Source organism: Leptidea sinapis, chromosome 9, assembly GCF_905404315.1.
Source record: "Leptidea sinapis chromosome 9, ilLepSina1.1, whole genome shotgun sequence".
Lineage (NCBI taxonomy): Eukaryota > Metazoa > Arthropoda > Insecta > Lepidoptera > Pieridae > Leptidea > Leptidea sinapis.
The window spans coordinates 2,480,304-2,501,766 of NC_066273.1; the positions used below are offsets into that span (position 1 = coordinate 2,480,304).

A 21,463-nucleotide genomic window follows, 5' to 3' on the forward strand; every position below is an offset into this window, starting at 1 on the left:
AAGACGTAGTTCGTCACGTACACTAACGTGTTTATTCTCAAACATGCATGGAAATGTTGTCATTATTTTCGAAAAATTAAATACGAGAAGTATCGAATTTTCAGACAAAGACAATCAAATCCATTGCAGGAACGTTTTTTGAATTTGGAACATTACAACGTTCCTGCAATGTTGTATGAAACGGCGTGCTGGGGTTATTAAATACTCTTTGATCGGATCTCTTTTGTCATTCTTGGCATACCATAGTCTCTTTGCGTTTGCCTGTCGGCACAGGTGATAAAAAAAATTGGCGGCAAAGCTAAAAATTCGTCTTGATTTATTATATACTTCTACTATATACTACTTTATAAATATAAATTTAATAATAATTAAAATGAGTTCCAACGGTTCAGAGAGTGAAATGGAGATTGATTGTACTCAACCAGATTTATGATCATAAGGCAAATTGACAATTGAAAACCTGTTTTCAGCGAAGTCAAAAGAAAAATACATGAAAGTATATGAAAATTTTATGAATTGGAAAAACGAGAAAAAAGTGAACATTTTCTGTAAAACAGTATTATTGGCGTATTTTTATGAGATTTTTAAAACTAAAAAGCCATCAAAAAGCCAAAAACATTATGGGCAATTTATTCCATGCTGAAAATGTACAGTTAATGTTAAAAACGGCATAAACTTGAAAAATTATTGGAATTTAACTACTTTTAATTTATATTATATATAAAAAGTGTGTTTTATTTTCCTGCATTCTTTTGAGAAAAGCACTATATATGCCTCGGTGGGAAATGGCAGTTGCCTGTCTCGTATTTAGTGAAGTTAGAAACTCATACTCGACCTGCAATTGCCTATTTCCCGGCCTTTGCAATAATGTACTATTATCGGTTGTATAACAGTAAGAGACTATCTAGACTATAGGTTCTCAACGTGGGCGATAACGCCCCCTTGTGGGCGTTTGAGACTTTCGGGGGGGCAGTAGAAGACCCAGAGACAAATTAGGGGGCATTGAGATGGCGCAGATGGGGCGTGGGTAGATTAAAAAATATAGTCAAAAAAATACACGAAAATACTCTAGAAAAAAACATATTCTCAAAGTGGGCGGTGATCAAAATAAGGTTGAGAAACAGTGATCTAGACGTATAAATGATCTAATAATGAACATTATCTGTCGCGGAGCAGGCGGCAGCCAGGTGTCGAGCGAGCGGGCTGCGGCCGGGACAGACGACCGCGCGGTGCGTCGCTTCCTGGACACTGTGCTGCAGCACGTGGACAACGTGACGCTGTCGGCCACCGTGCGGCTCAAGATGCTGCAGGCGGCCGAGGAGCAGCTCAACAAGTAACTACAGCCGTCATATTAATATGTTCACCAGGGGGAGGCTCAATTGGACGTTGTTCCTGAAAAACGTTCCAAGCCACAAACATCATATTTTAAGGAATTCGTGTTTGAAGTTTAATAAATATTAGTGTATTCTATACAATATGTGGGTTTGGCTACTAAGCCATGATGTCATTTAAAGAGTGACAGTAGGGCTGTCATTTTTTGACAGTCCGTTAATATGAATCACGTGACTAGTTTTGTGTTCTTAACTCAATTACGACATGATTGTGGTATGGATCGTTTTTCTAGAATTACGTCCAATTATGGGTACCATAAAGGCGCCGTGAAGCATAAATGTGTAAAAATTATTGTGTTTAGCGCCGTAGCTAATAAAATAATTGGGCAAATGAGAAAGTTGACGTGCGTAATTGTGGTGTCGCTCAGAATTATTGGGTTTTCAATAATCAACAACAAAAAACAATAATAATTGGTTCAGGAATCAAAAGCCGAAAGGAACAGAACGCGAATGAGCATAGGGTAAGGCACAATTTATCAATACATACCTTCTGGCTTAATAGGATTTATAATCTATGCATACAATATCCATACAAAAAGCTATTTAACTTTAAATACTTAACGCACAGTGTTTTTTAGAAATATCGTAAAATCCTAAAATTACTACGCACTAAAACAGATATTAAATATAAATAAAGGAGAAATTAACAATAACATTTCATTAATTATTGCAAGAGATTGTGGGCGGCGGTGATCACTTAACAACAGGTGACCCGTACGCTCGTTTGTCCTCCTATTCAATAAAAAAAAAATCAATCTTCTTATTAAAAATCGTACCGACCTACCCGTTTGCGGCCCATACAGCGTAGATTTTATAGTCCTTCAAAAGGGTATAGGCCAAGGCAAATCATCCATACAGCCTTGTCAAAGAGACCATTGAGTTTTTGTCTATTACACATTAAACCTATCTTCTGTTTCCAACTTAAAAATTAAAAAAAAAATTAAAACAATGAAAAATGAAATGCAAAAAACAAACAACAGAACTGACAGACTCCATAACTAAAATAATAACGGAAATAATGGATGAAAGCCTACAATCTATCATAGCAGAAAATAAAATCCTTAAAATAAAGTTAGAAAATCTTGAGAAAGAGATAGAAACTCTGAAAAGGGAAAACAAACAAATCAATTTAATTATTTCCGAATTGAAGGAAAATGGTAAATCTACTCAAGATCTAATACATAAAGTGAAAAATATCTTCAAATCCGGACTAAATATAAATATCGAGGAAAGTCAGGTAAATAAATATTTTCGTATTGGAAAAGTCAAAGAACAAACCAAGGCCAATTATATTTTCTTTTGTGAACGAATGGAAGAAAAAAGTAGTAATGAAACGAAGAAAACCTCAAAGATGTATATATTGCGGAATTTATACTAAAGAAGTTAAAGGAAAAAAGGAGAATGCTGCAACCACAATTAATAAAGGAGAGAAAAAAAGGCGAAAAAGACGTACTGGTGATTTCTTAACTGATACTTTAAAAAAGAAAAGGGTGGTAAAATTGATACAACTACTGAAGCGATACGCAAAAGGAGGTCATAGAAAAATTTTGCTTACGGATGAGAATTTTTTTACAATTGAGCAACATTTTAACAAACAATATGACCTTATTTATGCTCAAAGCTCTAAGTAGCTTCCCAATTATTCGACAGAGTGGGCACTATCCGATTTCAGTGATGGTTTGATGGGGTATTAGCTGTGAAGGAGTGACTGAGCCATACTTTTGTGAAAAAGGTATCAAAAGATTGCCACACGTGTATCAAGATACCATTCTTGAGAAGGTAGTGGAGCCCCATAACAACACATGTTCGATAACCAAGAATGGTCCTTCCAGCAATACTCGGCGCCGGGTCATAAAGCTCGGTCTACGCAGTGTTGGTTGGAAACGAACGTTTCGGACTTCATCAGAGCTGAAAACTGGCCGTCGTATAGTCCCGATTTTAATCCGCTGGATTATGATCTATGGGCAGTTTTAGAGTTCTAGCTTGCTCTAAACGCTATGATAATTTGGAGTCCCTAAAACGATACGTACGATTGCCAGTGAAGAATTTTCTCATAGAAAGAGTGCGTGCTTCTATTGATAACTGGCCTCAATGTTTAAAGGACTGTATTGCAGCCAATGGGGTCTCCATCTTCCACTTTGAATAAGCTTTTTATATTTTAAATTGTTTTATATTTATGTATTAAACTAACACACTGTAAAGGTAATAAATGTTATTTGCATTACAAATTTTTCTTCTTTGTTTCAGTATTTATGGCAAAACTAGGTATTGTACTTTGGTACAGAACTCATTGGATATTTTGGATGATAATTGATCGTTTTTTTATGCATTTTCGCTTATATTGATACTGCTATATGCAAGATAAAGGTTGATGCATTCAATATACTATAATTTATTTTATTTATTTTTATTTTAAAACTTTAGAAAACTTACAGCTAGGTACATATTATAAATTAATCTATCATAAAACATAAAGCTATTTACAAGGTACATAAGAAACTGAACATTTTATTAACAAATTGAAATTTCTAAAGCAAATGAATTTATTGTGAAAGAATAGGATAATTTAATACAAAGTATGGCCTCCTCTGCTATTCAGAACTTGTCGGCAACGATTATTCATTGATTTAATGAGACTGTTTATGTCATCTTGCGGTATTCGCTCACAATGAAATTGTTGCAAATCCTTCAGGTCCCTTTTTTTGCTTTGAACATGATTCATATATTGGATGCAGAACATTGTAAAATACTTATTGATTAAAAAATGGCCGTTGAGTTTCTCGTTTTATTCTTACAAACTCTACTTTTTCCGTACATTTGGTAGATTCATTTAAATTAAATATTTGTAATGACGACACAATAACGCTTAGTCTATTTGAAAAAAAAAACTTTAATATGGCTGAACATTAAAGAATAAACCAAGAATATATAAATTTTTGGTTTATTCTCAAGTATATCTTTATGCAAAGTATATTTGTAAAGCCATTGATCTTTAATATGAGTAAAAAAATGTAACCCGTAGAAGTTAAATTTGTAACCAAAATGTATAAACGAGCGCTCTTATCAAATGAGCAACCCGTTCGACTGCCGCATGGTTCGTAAATGTTCCCTGTAACAAACACCACTCCGTACCTCGCAGGCTGTCTGAGATGGAGCCGCTGGTGTCGGGCGCTGCCAACTTCACGGCGCTGTTCTGCCGCTGCGCCGTGGCGCTGCACTACGCCCTAAACACGCCGCGGCCGGCGCCCTCGCCGCACGCGCTCCAGCAGCTGACCGCGTATTGTCTGAGGTACCTACTATATCACACCTGTGACACTGGTCCCCCACCTAATTACAATTGTAAATGTATTAAATTAAAACAGCTTAAACAAAATAAATTAAAAAAGATATAGGAAGTATAGGCAGGATTTAATTTTATTAACTTCAGAATAGTTGCAAATAATTTGGTAATTAATGGTCTTCTTAATGCATGAGTAGGGTGGATTTTTTGGTTCAGTGGAGATGATTTTCGGTATCCCTTTAATATATTTAATAGTAAGGTTATTCTAATCCTCTCCAATGCGGCGATTTAGCTCGTCTCGCAGGTTATTCAACTGTTTCTGCTGGTTAGGAGAATTATCCGAATACATTTTAATACCACTTGGCAGATTATCTTTTGAGCGTTAGTAGTCGTTTGACAGTTTCTTTTTACTAAAAGAGATGTTGATTCCACGGTTTTTTGACTCACTGTACTTTCCAATGCGGTGAATTTTTATAGGGGTAGGTATGTCTTGAAAACCTTTAAGTATTTTCATCAAATCGAAATCATCTTTAATGTGTCGCTATTCAGCATTCTTACATTTTTGCTCAGCCACTCCAACAAAAATTAAGTTCCTCTGTCTTCTAATACGTTATTGAAATTCCATCAGTAACTCTTAATTTACCAGTGGCTGCGATCCAGTGTGACTTGTAGATGGAATTGAAGAAACTATTAGTTTACTAATGTCATTTTCCAAAAATTCGAGATTTTTCTCACCAATATCTACTCTTTTCTCAAGTTTTAGAAGACTGGACTTCAATTGGTTCTGTTCCTTGGATAGATTAGTTATTGATAGATTCATTTTTACATTTTGCGCTTTAACATCAGTCACGTTATTGTTAATTGTGCTCATATTTGTTTCCTGAGATTCCTTCATACTTTTACTTCACTTTTAAGGTCTGATATACTGTCGGACATTTTCGCGGTAGATTGTCGACTGCCGCACATAAATTCCTCAAGTATTTTTGTGGGATTTTTTATTTCTCCTTTCAGGGTTGGTACGTCAACAGCACAGTCACAACTGCGATCATCTGGTTGCTTCCTTTTTTCAATTTTTTGAGTTCTTCTTTGGGTGATATGAGAGTCATTATCAGAGAGAGTAGATAGGTTTGGCTGGGATTGAGAACCTGTTCCAGTAGGTGAACTAATCATTTTCAGGCCAGTAGCAAGATAAATGTTAACGCATCTTCTTACGTAGGCACGAGTTTGCAGTTTATGCGAAGGTGCAGGTAAGAGTGAGACGGAAATGGGTGCTGTTCCTTTCTGGCGTAGAGACGCCCTCATGTGGCGTAATCCTTCCTTGTATATCGTTGTTCACAATTCACAAATTACACGCTTTTAATCAATAATGTTTGAATTTAGCAAATTAATTTATTATTAAATTATTATTATTTATTATTAAATTCTATATTCTTAAGAATATAGAATTTAATAAGTTCACGCAACACGTCTGGTCGGGACGGGCAACGAACGACGAGTTGAACTCATCAGGAATATTTTTGAGGCCTGGGAGGAATCACAGAATGCAGTTGGTATCTCCTGTGATTTATCTTAGGCTTTTGATTATATTCAACATTCAACACTGGCCAGTAGGCTATGTCACGTGGTCTTATGGTATAAGAAGATCTGCGCTCGATCTTCTGATCTCATATTTAAATAATATTCAAATTCAAATATTTTTATTCAAAATAGGATTTATAATCACTTATTGAACGTCAAAATCTACCACCCATTCAAAAGAGACTGCCTCAGACCTGAGAAGAATGGGCGCAAGAAACTCAGCGGGCTTTTTTTTATTTATATAAAATATGGATTACAATGTAATATCGTACAATAAACATTAATAATTAAAGAGCCTGAGGGTGTTCGCTTTAATCCCAGTCCGTGGTGTCATTAAGAAAATCGTTTATGCTATAATAACCTTTCCCACACAAACGTTTTTTAACAATTCTTTTAAATTTCGTAACACATTTGTTTTGTACATTTTCTGGGATCATAGTAGGCATAACAAGTTTATGTTTGTTCCTCGTGTTAACATTATGAATGTCACAGTTTCTAGAAAATTCCTCAATGTGCTACAAAACATACAAAACATTATCAAAAATGTAATAAATAGGATTCAGAGGGTCGATGTGAATAGCAGGAAATCTCCTGAGATTCCTCTCGGTATGGGGGTACCACAAGGGTATATTCTTGGACACTTCCTCTTCCTAATTTATATAAATGATCTACCTAACATTGTAGATAAAAAAAACAAGGTAGTATTGTTTGCGGATGACACTTCATTCAAATTCAAAGTGAAAAGAGTTATATGACGAAGTAAACAATACTCTATCTGACATCGTGTACTGGTTTAGCGCAATTAAGTTATTGTTAAATAGTCATGAAACTAAATATATTAAATTTACCGCACCAAATGTAAAAAATGTAGATGCGAATATTTTATTAAACGGAGAAGTGGTAAAACTTAGCCCCCCAAAAAAAATTTTTTTCTATTTTTGAATTTTCAATATCGCATATCGTTAGTTCGTAGTTTGTTCTTAATTGTTCGCTATAAATAATTGTTTGTTCTTTTGTTGTTTATTTAAAAACAATTAATAAAAAATGGGGGGAAACGCCTACTATTTGGTTCTGGCACTCGCCGGCCGCTGCCGTGGCACGCTACGCTCGGCTCGTGCGTTGTTTTAACTGTTCTAACATAACCTAACCTAACCAATTTTAATGAATTGCAAATTTAAAAAAAAATCGAGAACAAACAAATGTTTATAGAGAACAATCAAGAACAAATGGCGAACTAACGATGTAATAAAAAAAAATAAAAAAAAATCTGGGGGGCTAACTTTCTTGAGCTAAGTTCTGCAGCATATGCCGTTAAAAAAATTAGACAGTTAACCGACATAGATAGGGTGCGATTAGTTACTCTGTACTTTTTTATTTTATGGAATAGGAAGTACGGGCGACACGAGAAACGAGCGTACGGGTCACCTGGTGTTAAGTGATCAACGCCGCCCACACCCTCTTGCAACACCAGAGGAATCAACTTCCTTTTGAGTTTACCCTTGTGATCGTTTGGCGGGTTTCTTGGGGGCTATTGTTGGTCAAAGTTGAGACAACTGGTTCGTATTTCCAGTGAAACCTTCGTTTTCTTGACTGGCTGGATCGTCAGCTGTTGCTCTGTTTTCGTGACTGGGTTGACGCAGCATCAGTGATTCACGATAGTGAGTCACGATTTGCGGAGCACAAAGATATGTTACTAAAATAATGGTAACAACTACTATTCCTGATACTATTGTAGTTGTAAAAGTGTGAGACCTATCTTCAGTCTAGATACTTTACATTAAGCGTCATACAGTACTCTATATTGCTGTACTAACTCGATAAAGTCATCGGACATTTTAACTCGAACGAACCGAAAATATGCAATATCTAGTTACGGAATGACCAGCATCCCTTGCGGTTTTGCAGTGATATTAAAAGACCTCTGACCCCGAAACTAGTTAAAACTGTATCTTCGGGGTCAGTGATTCCTCGACAAATGACAATGACAAACGAAACAAATTTAAAAAAATAAAAATTAAATGTGAATGTATGTGTGTGTGTGTGTGTGTGTAATTCTTAGTGAGTAGGTTACAGTAGATTTTCCGTTTCTGAATATGATAATTGTTTAAGATAAGTGGTGGTGGCAGAAACCTACTAATGTGAATCTAGTTATAGGTTCGTGCGTTCGGACACATCAATATGGAGCTAGATTTAAGCACACACCTGTTTTGTTCTTATTGAAGTAAAACTTCTTTAGGTGTGACTTGGGGGTAACTCAGAATTTTTTTCTGACGGAAGTAACGTTAGTACTTCCGGCAGAGAAAAGGCAATTGAAACGATTTTTAGCCATTTTAATTAAATGGTTTAATAAATTGTTTCAAATTGCTGAGTTATATTTTATGATAATCTCCAAGTGTATTTATTCATTTATGAGTACTTTGTTAAAAATAATAAATAAAAGTTTTCAATCTGACGTTTGCGACATTCGTTAATTTTTCTTCGTCCATCGGACAGGCAAAAGGTCCGAGCACATAGAGCCATATTCGTTAATATTCAATAACAGCGTTATATTGATATGTGTGATATTAATAATTTAATTATTTTTATTCAATTATTTGTTAATAACACGGCTTTAATTAATGAAAGTATATATTTAATGGTGTAAATGAAATCTTCTTGTCTTTCAACTTTTTAAGAATATTTGTTATATACTGGATGTGAAAAGGGGTGCACTTAGGGGTAGATATCTATATTGGTTTTATGGTAAAAGTGTTTATTTACTTAAGATACTAAATTAATCTATGACACTTGGTAAATAACAATAATTAATGGTTCTATTTGTAAGTACGCGGATTTCTACTATTAATTGGTTGAAATTGTTACTCGGACCAGTCCTGTAATGGTTATAGACAAATGGTTAGTGGTAACTAGGACCGGACCGATCAATGGTTACTCGCGTACTGTCTTACTAAAGGCATCACATGGTTGTAAGTAATTAATATTATCAACTAAGCAAATTTGTAATATGTATAATGCTGTTCGATGGATTTACTTCGAACAGGATGTCCTTGAATAGGTGGGACAAACGAAAATAATAATGTCATAGAAAAAAATATGTTTTCTTTCAGATAAACAAAAAAAGTATATATATATATATATGTATCTGTTAATTGTTCCTAAAGGTAATTATAATTAAGTTTTTATACTTTATTTTCAGGCTACAGCATCAGTTCAGCGGCGTGACGGAGCAGGAGAGCGCGTGCGTGTGGCAGCTGGCCCTGCGGGTGAGTGCCGCGCGCCTGCTGGCGGCCGCGGGCGGCGCGGGGGCGGCGGGGACGGGGGCGGCCGCCGCGCTTTCTGCCGCCGCCGCGCTCACACACCATGCCGAGCTGCTGGACCGGCTGCTGGCATCCGCGGGTCAGTTTTGTGTGATGTGCCTTAAGGCGCGGTCATACATCGATATTCATAAAAATTGTTTTTTTTTATGAAAATAAGGGACGAGACGAGGAGGACGTTCAACTGAAGGTAATTGATACGCCCTGCCCATTACAGTGCAAAGCCGCTTAGAATCCTCGAAAAACCCAAAATTCTGAGTGGCCCTACAATTGTGCTCGTCACCTTGAGACAAGATGTTAAGTCTCATTTGCCCAGTAATTTCACTAGCTACGGCACCCTTCAGACCGAAACACAGTAATGCTTACCCATTACTGCTTCAAGGCAATCTAGCCGGCATTTTGTGCAAAGAAGCCTCCCACTGATTTCTTAGAGCGCCGATTACAACATAACGCAATGAAAATATTCCGAAGAAAACACAGTGCACAAAGAAGGACTTGAAGAAAATTTTGAACCGAATAAAATATTTAAATATAATTTGAAATTTGGAAGTTGCTCCCCAAAAATATACATTGGAGTCAAAATACTGAATTTTCAGGGATAACAATATTCTATTTAAAAGAATTTAATAAAATTAGTACTCTTCTAAAACTTAAACTAAACAACTATTCAATTTAATATATAAATTTTGGATGACCAATAGAAAACCAGTAAAATAAATGCCCATTTGCAGCTTAGTCACATGATCAACACAAATATTGTAGGGTTGGTTGTAGCGTTTACAATCCTAGTCCACGCCTTACGGTCACCGAATCATTATAAAGCTGTGATCCGTCCACCGTACTTACACTCCCAGATTTTACTCACGTAAAACTCGACTGAGTTCAAGTTTAGCGCAACTTTTGATTTGATTTTATTAACTATTTTTAGTCATTTGACAGCTGACATTATGCTGAGCTTAAGCTAAAACAGCCCAATAGTAAGGGTGAGCGCGCGTTTTCATTACACAAAGCACATTGTCCATAGTTATTAAAAAAACTATTACAATAAAAGTAAACTAAATTAAAACAGTTCGGGAAGGAGCTGCAAAATCACATGAAATAAGTTTAGAGAGAACTCTACAAGTCTTTCTCAAAGTCATGTGCAGCCATAAGAGTTAACAATTATGGGTATTGCCTAGTGTAATGAAGGAGCACACAAATGTTTACAATACTGCGGTACTTGCCACCAATAAATTGAAACGCACGATTATTATAACTCGCCCAACAATCAAATAATTTGTAGGTACAATTACATTTAAAACAAGAAAAAATGTTGTGTGTACAAGGTACACGTGTCAGAAGTGAAACTTCTTTGGAAAACTAATAAACAAATTTTTTAATATTATTTAATTTTTTAATTATCCTAATCTGTTCTGTTCTCTAAACCAAATGTTTTTGTCAATATTAATAATTATTAGATATTCTATTTTTTCGCGGCCGCACGCTGAACTATCAAGAACCTCGGATACGATATACATATTGTTGAAATCATAATTTTTCCCGGGGACCATCTTGGATTTCAAAAATGACCCCAAATTCGTTCTCTGCAGCCTCGAGAACCTCGGATACGAAATTATATTTTTGCGCGACGTCCATCTTGGATTTGAATAATAGTTTTATAAATAATAGCTGGCAACGGCGCCTCTATCGTCTCGCTTTATCGTTTCATCGAGTATCTAATAACAATGATTCTAAAGAAGTTTCACTTCAAAAATTGATGCAACAAAATTTTATTTCTTCGTACTTATTACATATAATCTACTATTCGTCACAATTTACTAATTTAGGGAAATGTCTATTCACTTGCAACATTATTTGACTGTGTGTGTGCGTTTTGGTGAATGTAAGTACGTGACGCTCACCCACACATTCATTTTAATGTAACTTCTATATTGACAGGAACTATGAATGATACTATCGTTCTGAGCGTTATTATTCTAAGTTTTAATTATGAAACCCTATTATGAACGTTGCCTTGGTGAAGTTTAAGTAAGGTTGTAATGGTATATTGTGTGGCACCAGGCGTGGAGCCCGAGCCGTTCACCATCGCCGTGTTCCAGCAGCTGTCGAGCGCCGAGCTCAAGCCGAGCATGCTCGCGCGCGCGCTGCACCCGCTGCTAATGGCCGCTCCGCTACCCGTGGTCCCCAAACCCAATCTCAACGTGAGTCTATTATAACAATATATAATAGTACAAGTACGGAAGTCTCACTCCGCAAAATCAATTAAAGAAATACGCACTCTTGCGGTTATACAATAAGGTGTAATTCAGATCGCTATTATCCTACATTTTTATTTACCTAGAAGTTGCCTCTCTTTCTATCGCGTGACTCTTACCTCTTCTCACGACATTAGGGTGGACTTCTTTACCAAAAACTGTACCTACCTAGTATAAGGTCGTCTTATACAAATAGCTCAATTTTTTCTATAATATAAATAAAGATAATTTTAATTTTAACACAAAATTATTTCGTTGTCAAGCCAAGTACAGCATTTAAAGATAACTTTTTTGATGCCATTCGCCTCAGTCTATAACAATATTCTATACTATATACAAATCTATAAATTCTAGAGCTTTCTACCTTATCAATGAGATTAGAGAAATTAAGCTCCTTATCTGAGATCAGTATTAGAGGACATGAGAAACGATATATCATCAGCAAAATATATAAAAAACGGTGTTGAGTTATTTTTTGAAAGTCAATAATATAAATAATAAATAACAAAGGACCCAAAATAGTTCCCTGAGGAGCTCCACTTTTACAGCTGGAATAGGATGACTGATGAGTTAGTACTTCTTGCTTTACGTTTACCACGTTTATTTGCGTACATTGCCTGCGTCCAATTAAATATGATTTAAACCAAGGTAAGGGTCCCTAATGCCATACTTTTCCATTTTTCCCATTAAAATATCGTGATTTACCATATCGAAAGCTTTGGACATGTCAAGACAAAGAACAGTTGCATGTTTTTTGCAATCCATATTCTCAATTACTGACTTCAATAGGCTAAATATGGCAAGGAAAGTGGATTTACCCTTTTGATTTTGATTTGGTGAAATTATATATATCTGATTCATCTCCTTTTTTTAAAAGTGGTATTGTGCATGACTGTTTCAACACATCCGGGTCAATACCTGTTTCGAAGGACAAATTGACCAAATAGGTCAAAACTCTTAAGATCGCAATTCCGGGCTTCTTTAAGATCATTGCATTGGTATTATATTATAGTGACTTTACTTCTTCTGCTATTTCTAGCTCACTTAATGGCATAACAAAGAAAGAGTTTGGCACTGAGCTGTAAGTCCACACTGTAAGCTGTTTTCGCACTATCACCAAACTAAAAAGAACGTTATCCAATTAGTTCTTCCAGATTAAATAATTGTAGTTAAGTAAGTTTTAAAGTGTAATATTACATCCTCTTAGTCATCAATCATTTTAATTATTTCATTACTATTTGCTATTGCAAGCTAGCTGTAAGTTTATAGTCCATTGACGCGAAGCATGGCAGCGGAGTGGTGCTAGGAAGTAATGCGGAGTGTGCGGAGCAAGGCCGAGTTTAGGTGACGAGTGAATTACCGCTACCTGCTCAGTACGGGAAGTGTTTGTGGACACCACGACACGTTTTACAAATATACGAGAGTGGGAGGATCCTTTGCACAGGATGCCGGCTAGATTATGGGTATCACAACGACACATTTTTCTACCGTGAAGCAGTACGCATAATCTAGCCGGCATACTGTGCAAAGGAGCCTCCCAATGGTAAATACAAATATGGTATAAATTAAGCCGTTATGTTGTTTGACAGATACGAATGTGCGTAGCGACGATCATCGAGCCGGCGAATGACAACGACACGGTGCTGCGGTTCTGTGCCGGACTCATCGCAGGAGTGGGCTTCGAGGCCGAGGTGCTCCGTGTGCGGGACCCCAGCGCGCTCCGGATACGTGTGGCCTACCCTGACCGCAGGGTGCACGCCCTGGTCCCACCCAGAGACCACCTGAGGCCGCTCGATCATCTTAATACAAGTTGGTTTATATCTATATATACTACGGTATGGTATACACACAAAAATACCACAGTGTGTGTTGACACTGATGATATACGGAACACAGAGGTGCTCGCTAACTATGGGCCTTATGAGGAAGCTCGTGGTCGCTCAGAGGGCTATGCTCGGAGTTTCCCTGCGAGATCGAATCAGAAATGAGATCCGTAGAAGAACCAAAGTCTGACATAGCCCAGATGGTTACACAACTGAAGTGGCAGTGGGCAGGGAACATAGCTCTAAAGAAAAATCCCGTTGGGGCAGTAAAGTCCTCGAATGGCGACCACGTACCGGAAGAGGTAGTGTTAATAGGCTTCCCACAAAGGTCGCCAGAACAGGTTGCATAAGGGTAGTGCAGGACCAATCGTCATTGAGATCTTTGTCCGGCGGGTTGTCGCTGACTTCGGAGGGCGATCTTGTATTCACTGAGGTTTTTGTCTGTTGGTTGGCCCCTCCTGTACATTCCAGCGTTACGTAAGTGACCGTTTCGTCTTCGGCCTGACATCCTCTGCACTTAGAGCAGTCTGTTATGACGATTGAGAGAAGATGTTTATTTACGGCCGTTCCCAATATACTATCTACAGATAGAGAGAAGTTACTATCTTCTACTGTCAATAATCTGAAGCTGTCTCAATATACCCGACAAGTCATTGTTATCGCCTTATATTGGGACGCGTGAATTGCAATTTCCATACAAACTTCTATCGCTTGGTATGCTATACGTCGTCCCATTGACAGGCAGCGCGTACGGATCTCACCTTGAGTTAACGTCGATAAGTTTATTGGGACAGAAAAGTCAACGATAGTTACGATTTTTATCTCAAGTAAGAGATAGACTGAATATTGGGAACGGCCGTTAGTAATGAGTGTCAGTTTGGGCGATAGTAAAGGAATTCGTACGACTGTCAACATAAAATAAATGATAATTGCAGTGTCATATTTTGTTTGTATCGCATTTGTTTCTGTGTGGTAAATAATTGTAAAAATGTCAAGTTTTACTTCAGAAGGTGTTTTTTTTATCGCAAGTGTGTTGAACAAGTGCGTATGAGACTAGTGAGCTACTTGCTCACTGGACACTCGTGTGAGACCAACAGCTTTGTGTATAATGAACGATTTAGCTCACTTGTATCATAATATAATATTTTATTTTTAAAATAAAATATAATACAAAAACTATAAAACGTAGGTACCAATAGGTGTTATTACAAAAATGTTAAACACATGTTGGACACTTGTTTTAAAAAAGTTCCCTTAGAAATCCGTGTCTTTCTGTTGTTTAGCGTCAATCTTAAGACGTCGCTTATATAGTTAGATACTGTTTACCAAAACAACCACAGTAAGATCTAATTTGTATTAAATTGTGTGGTACTGTATATCTATTATTATATAAATAAATTATGACCAATGCGGGACTCGAACCCGCTTTTACCAACTGAGCCAACTGTTCGTGTGGTTCAACGCATGGTTCATAAATTTTGGTATGTCTCGTTCTCTCAGGTTGTGGCTTAATATATAATTGGATGTAGTTCCTGATAAACATCACATTTTAAGGAATTTGTGTTTAAAGTTTAATAAATGTTAGTGTATTCCATACATGTGGGTTGGGCTAAGTCATGATGTCATTTAAAGAGTGACAGTAGGGCTGCCATTTCTTGTCAGTCCGTTGATATGAATCACGTGACCAGTTTTGTGTTCTTAACTCAATTACGACATGATTGTGGTTTGGAACGGTTTTCTGAAATTACGTCCAATCGATCCCAGCTGAAGTGAGGGTCAATACTTTTGTTTATTTATAATTGTTTGATTAATATATTATTCAGACGAGGACGGCACACAGAACGTGCGGCTGCTAACGAAAGTGCTGATATCGCACGGAGTGTGGACGGAGCCGTGCGGGGTCGACATATCTGTGTGTCTGTCTGTCGAGGAGGTACCGGGCGGCAGTCGCGACGCGGCCCAGTTGGTGGAGCTGTGCCGCCCCGTGCGGGTCACGGTCGCTCCCAAGCCGATCAAGAGAGGGATATAGATTGTTTAAGACGAGCAGGACGTTCATACGCCCTGCCCATTACAATGTAGTGCCGCTCTGGGTTCTTAAATAAAATTCCTTGAGACATAAGATGTTAAGTCTCCCACTAATTTCACTAGCTACGACGCCTTTTAGACCGAAACACAACAATAATACATTACTGTTTCGCGGCAGAAAAGGCATCACAGCCATAATCTAGCCGGCATTCTGTGGATAGGAGCCTCCCACTGGTAAAAGTAAGATGTCTTTTAGTCTAAACTTGTAAAAGAAGTGTACGCTATCAAAATTTTAATTTGTAATAGTTATTTATGCAACTGTTGCGTAATAATAAGGGGTATTAAAATACGAATGTGGGTTGATGAGTTGTGATAATAGTATCACATGAGTGAGACTTTATCTACACTAGAGTCTTTAATAGAGGATTTAAAGCATGGGTGTAGATAAAGTATGTAAGTTTTGTGATTGATGTATCTATAGTAATATTATAAATAGGTTATCTTTGTAGTATTTAACTCTGGGAGTACTGAACCGACTTTGGAAATTATGTTAATTGGAAGATACATTATTTGTGTCATATAGAATGGTGTTAGACAGGAAGAATCACTTTATTGAGGAACTGAGAAGCACTCCAGAAAGCAAACAAATAATATATATATATAATATGCGGACGAAGTCGCGGGGGACAACTAGTTTGTGATGTTAATATTTCGGCATTGTTGTGAATTGGCGCGGAATAACGCGACAATAAATTTAAATTTAATTGAAAGCAAACATTTTATTGAGCTTCTATTAACTTTTATTCTGGTATGAATCATCATTCTTCATCTTGGTATCAACTAATTCTTACTATTTATTTTTTATGACAGTAAGGGAGTAGACGAGCAGGGCGTTCAGCTGATGGTACTTGATACGCCCTGCCCATAACAATGCAGTGCGGCTCGAGATTCTTGAAAAACCAAATCATTCAGAGTGGCACTACAATAATTGTGCTCGTCACCTTGAGACATAAGATGCCAAGTCTTACTGGCCCAGTAATTTCACTAGCTACGGCGCCCTTCAGACCGAAACACAGTAATGCTAACACATTACTGCTTCACGGCAGAAATAGGCGCCGTTGTGGTACCCATTATCTAGCCGGCATCCTGTGCAAAGGATGAACCCACTGGTGACCGTGACAGGTTACCTGTTAAAAAAATTAATTTCGTTATTCAATAGATGATACTATTTGCAATAGATGTTCAAAACATGTAACTAATCGCAGAAAAAATTCAGACATTGAACATATTCTGTGACTGAGATGAATGGATACATATACAATGAGCAAGATAGGACTATCTGTTATAAATTATTTAATTATGAATAGTATTAAATATGTGAACTTATTGAGTGTGTTTCTGTTTATCCTAAAACTTTGAATTATTTCACGAGTTCTTTATAAAACCACTTCATAGATACTTTATACTGTCGATCAAGAATGGTACAAGCAGACTAAATTATATATCTGACCCTCAAAGTGGCAAGTGTCCAAAACTTCTAAGGGTAAATTTTATGGAGAACTCCAACCTGAAATCCCTCAAAAACCTTGGTTCTGTAAATTTAAGATTTCTAATAAAACTGTTATTTCAACAACTTTAATTAAACAACTTAATGCAACCTTCTTTGTACAATTTTATACCTGCTGAAATGCCCAAGTTGGGTGGGGTACTTCAAATGTCCTCTCTCCCTAGTTTTCACTTCTTTTGTAAATATTTTGTGTAAATATATAAAAAAGAATAAGATTAAGTTGTAAATATCATTAAGTACTTGTAATAATTTATGTAATTACTAGCTGACCCAGCAAACGTTGTATTGCCGATATTAAAATCGCGATACAAAAGTAACTGTTGATCGTAGATGGGTGAAGTTGTATGTATTTTTTAATGCTGACTCATAATCAAACAAATTTAAAAAAAAAGGTCAAAAAAATTAAAAAAAAATCGTGTGGACCACCCTTAACATTTAGGGGGATGAAAAATAGATAGCCGTTTCGGAGGAGTTCAAAGTTTAACACCATGACACGAGAATTTTATATATTAGATATATGTGTATGCTCATTAGTCTAAGAGCATGTATTTTTGTTTCAGGTGTAAAATAAGAAAATAAAACTTGGTTCAATCTTTAACACCAAACACTACCAATAAAATTAGAATACAAAAATTCTCTCTCTAAGCTTGGTGGTCTACTTTAACGTGACATTGGCAAACTTGTGGTACAGGAGCCATAGTAGGAAGAATAGAATAGAATCAATCTCAATGCGGCTGTTTGGAATATAATTATCCACGGACGTGTAAAAAAAGAATGACTCCGCGGCCTGATATTAGCAAGTGAAACACCGTTATGCTAGTGTGTGTGCGGTTACGGGGGATACTAGTTACACAATTTTTTCTCCCTTAAATAATCTTATATGGCCAGAAATACTTATATAGTATCGTTTTAAGGCGCTATAGTCCTAAAAAGTAACATTTTTAACAATCTACTTAAAATACTTCTACAAATACTACGGTTCCAATTTTTTGACGTATTTATCTTTATTTCTTTATCTAAATTATCGCTGTTTCGAAAACACGATTACGGACTAAAATCTCGATAGATTAATTTTTTGAAAAATAGACTTTTTTATTTGAATTGCTTATATTATCATAAAACTATGATAGCTATAAGCACAAAACTTATTTTATTCGATAGTTTATTAGTATTTATAAGTTTTCACTGTGGGATTTATCAGTACACTTTGTGAATTATTTTATATTATTTTTTTTCGTAATAAACCAAACGCGACGCCTTGGTTGCATGCTCGCTCAAGCCAGTAGTACGCCCGTGACCACTGTCAAGGAAGGAACTGTGTTCGTGTCTCTCGGGCTCACATAACGTAAGATTTTAGCAAACAAGTATAAAGCGGGAATCATAGTAAAAAAATAATGATGATGCGACAATGTATTTGTTGAAATATATAGGTAAATGTAAGTCGGAAAGTACTAAAATAAAATTTACGTAATATTATTTTGAATATTATGCCACGTGGGATTTTTGTATATATGTACTTTAGGGAAGCTAGATAAATCCAAGATGACCGCCGCACAAAATTATGATTTCAGCAATATGGATATCGTGTCCGAGGTTCTCGAGGGTGCAGATAACGCTTTTGTGGTCATTTTTGAAATCCAAGATGGCCGCCGCACAAAATTATGATTTCAGCAATATGGATATCGTGTCCGAGGTTCTCGAGGGTGCAGAGAACGATTCTGTGATCATTTTTGAATTCAAAGATGGCCGCCGCTCATAATTATGAATTCAGCAATATGGATATCGTGTCCGAGGTTCTCGAGGGTGCAGAGAACAATTTTTTGATCATTTTTTAAATCCAAGATGGCCGCCGCACAAAATTATGATTTCAGCAATATGGATATCGTGTCCGAGGTTCTCGAGGGTGCAGATAACGATTCTGTGATCATTTTTGAATTCAAAGATGGCCGCCGCTCATAATTATGAATTCAGCAATATGGATATCGTGTCCGAGGTTATCGAGGGTGCAGAGAACGATTCTGTGATCATTTTTGAATTCAAAGATGGCTGCCGCTCATAATTATGAATTCAGCAATATGGATATCGTGTCCGAGGTTCTCGAGGGTGAAGAGAACGATTTTTTGATCATTTTTTAAATCCAAGATGGCCGCCGCACTAAATTATGATTTCAGCAATATGGATATCGTGTCCAAGGTTCTCGAGGGTGCAGATAACGATTCTGTGATTATTTTTGAATTCAAAGATGGCCGCCGCTCATAATTATGAATTCAGCAATATGGATATCGTGTCCGAGGTTCTCGAGGGTGCAGAGAACGATTGTGTGATCATTTTTGAAATCCAAGATGGCCGCCGCACAAAATTATGATTTCAGCAATATGGATATCGTGTCCGAGGTTCTCGACGGTACAAAGAACGATTATGTGATCATTTTTGAAATCCAAGATGGCCGCCGCACAAAATTATGATTTCAGCAATATGGATATCGTGTCCGAGGTTCTCGAGGGTGCAGAGAACGATTCTGTGATCATTTTTGAATTCAAAGATGGCCGCCGCTCATAATTATGAATTCAGCAATATGGATATCGTGTCCGAGGTTCTCGAGGGTGCAGAGAGCGATTTTTTGATCATTTTTTAAATCCAAGATGGCCGCCGCACAAAATTATGATTTCAGCAATATGGATATCGTGTCCGAGGTTCTCGAGGGTGCAGAGAACGATTCTGTGATCATTTTTGAATTCAAAGATGGCCGCCGCTCATAATTATGAATTCAGCAATATGGATATCGTGTCCGAGGTTCTCGAGGGTGCAGAGAACAATTTTTTGATCATTTTTTAAATCCAAGATGGCCGCCGCACAAAATTATGATTTCAGCAATATGGATATCGTGTCCGAGGTTCTCGAGGGTGCAGATAACGATTCTGTGATCATTTTTGAATTCAAAGATGGCCGCCGCTCATAATTATGAATTCAGCAATATGGATATCGTGTCCGAGGTTATCGAGGGTGCAGAGAACGATTCTGTGATCATTTTTGAATTCAAAGATGGCTGCCGCTCATAATTATGAATTCAGCAATATGGATATCGTGTCCGAGGTTCTCGAGGGTGCAGAGAACGATTTTGTGATCATTTTTGAAATCCAAGATGGCCGCCGCACAAAATTATGATTTCAGCAATATGGATATCGTGTCCGAGGTTCTCGACGGTACAAAGAACGATTATGTGATCATTTTTGAAATCCAAGATGGCCGCCGCACAAAATTATGATTTCAGCAATATGGATATCGTGTCCGAGGTTCTCGAGGGTGCAGAAAACGATTCTGTGATCATTTTTGAATTCAAAGATGGCCGCCGCTCATAATTATGAATTCAGCAATATGGATATCGTGTCCGAGGTTCTCGAGGGTGCAGAGAACGATTTTTTGATCATTTTTTAAATCCAAGATGGCCGCCGCACAAAATTATGATTTCAGCAATATGGATATCGTGTCCGAGGTTCTCGAGGGTGCAGATAACGATTCTGTGATCATTTTTGAATTCAAAGATGGCCGCCGCTCATAATTATGAATTCAGCAATATGGATATCGTGTCCGAGGTTATCGAGGGTGCAGAGAACGATTCTGTGATCATTTTTGAATTCAAAGATGGCTGCCGCTCATAATTATGAATTCAGCAATATGGATATCGTGTCCGAGGTTCTCGAGGGTGCAGAGAACGATTTTTTGATCATTTTTTAAATCCAAGATGGCCGCCGCACTAAATTATGATTTCAGCAATATGGATATCGTGTCCGAGGTTCTCGAGGGTGCAGATAACGATTCTGTGATTATTTTTGAATTCAAAGATGGCCGCCGCTCATAATTATGAATTCAGCAATATGGATATCGTGTCCGAGGTTCTCGAGGGTGCAGAGAACGATTTTGTGATCATTTTTGAAATCCAAGATGGCCGCCGCACAAAATTATGATTTCAGCAATATGGATATCGTGTCCGTGGTTCTCGAGGGTGCAGAGAACGATTCTGTGATCATTTTTGAATTCAAAGATGGCCGCCGCTCATAATTATGAATTCAGCAATATGGATATCGTGTCCGAGGTTCTCGAGGGTACAGAGAACGATTTTTTGATCATTTTTTAAATCCAAGATGGCCGCCGCACAAAATTATGATTTCAGCAATATGGATATCGTGTCCGAGGTTCTCGAGGGTGCAGATAACGATTCTGTGATCATTT

General features: G+C 37.1%; 1 protein-coding gene across 1 annotated transcript in view; it reads left to right on the top strand.

Moving 5' to 3' along the window:
* The window catches only part of LOC126966217 (integrator complex subunit 4), a 35,169-nt gene extending 18,116 nt beyond the window's left edge, over positions 1 to 17,053 (top strand). The window contains exons 11-16 of the mRNA XM_050810161.1: positions 1,177 to 1,333; positions 4,531 to 4,680; positions 9,446 to 9,645; positions 11,625 to 11,764; positions 13,408 to 13,627; positions 15,465 to 17,053. Coding sequence (XP_050666118.1) covers positions 1,177 to 1,333; positions 4,531 to 4,680; positions 9,446 to 9,645; positions 11,625 to 11,764; positions 13,408 to 13,627; positions 15,465 to 15,670 — 1,073 coding nt within the window. The 3' untranslated portion in view covers positions 15,671 to 17,053. The remainder of the gene's footprint in view (positions 1 to 1,176; positions 1,334 to 4,530; positions 4,681 to 9,445; positions 9,646 to 11,624; positions 11,765 to 13,407; positions 13,628 to 15,464) is intronic.
* The last annotated feature ends 4,410 nt before the right edge of the window (positions 17,054 to 21,463 follow it).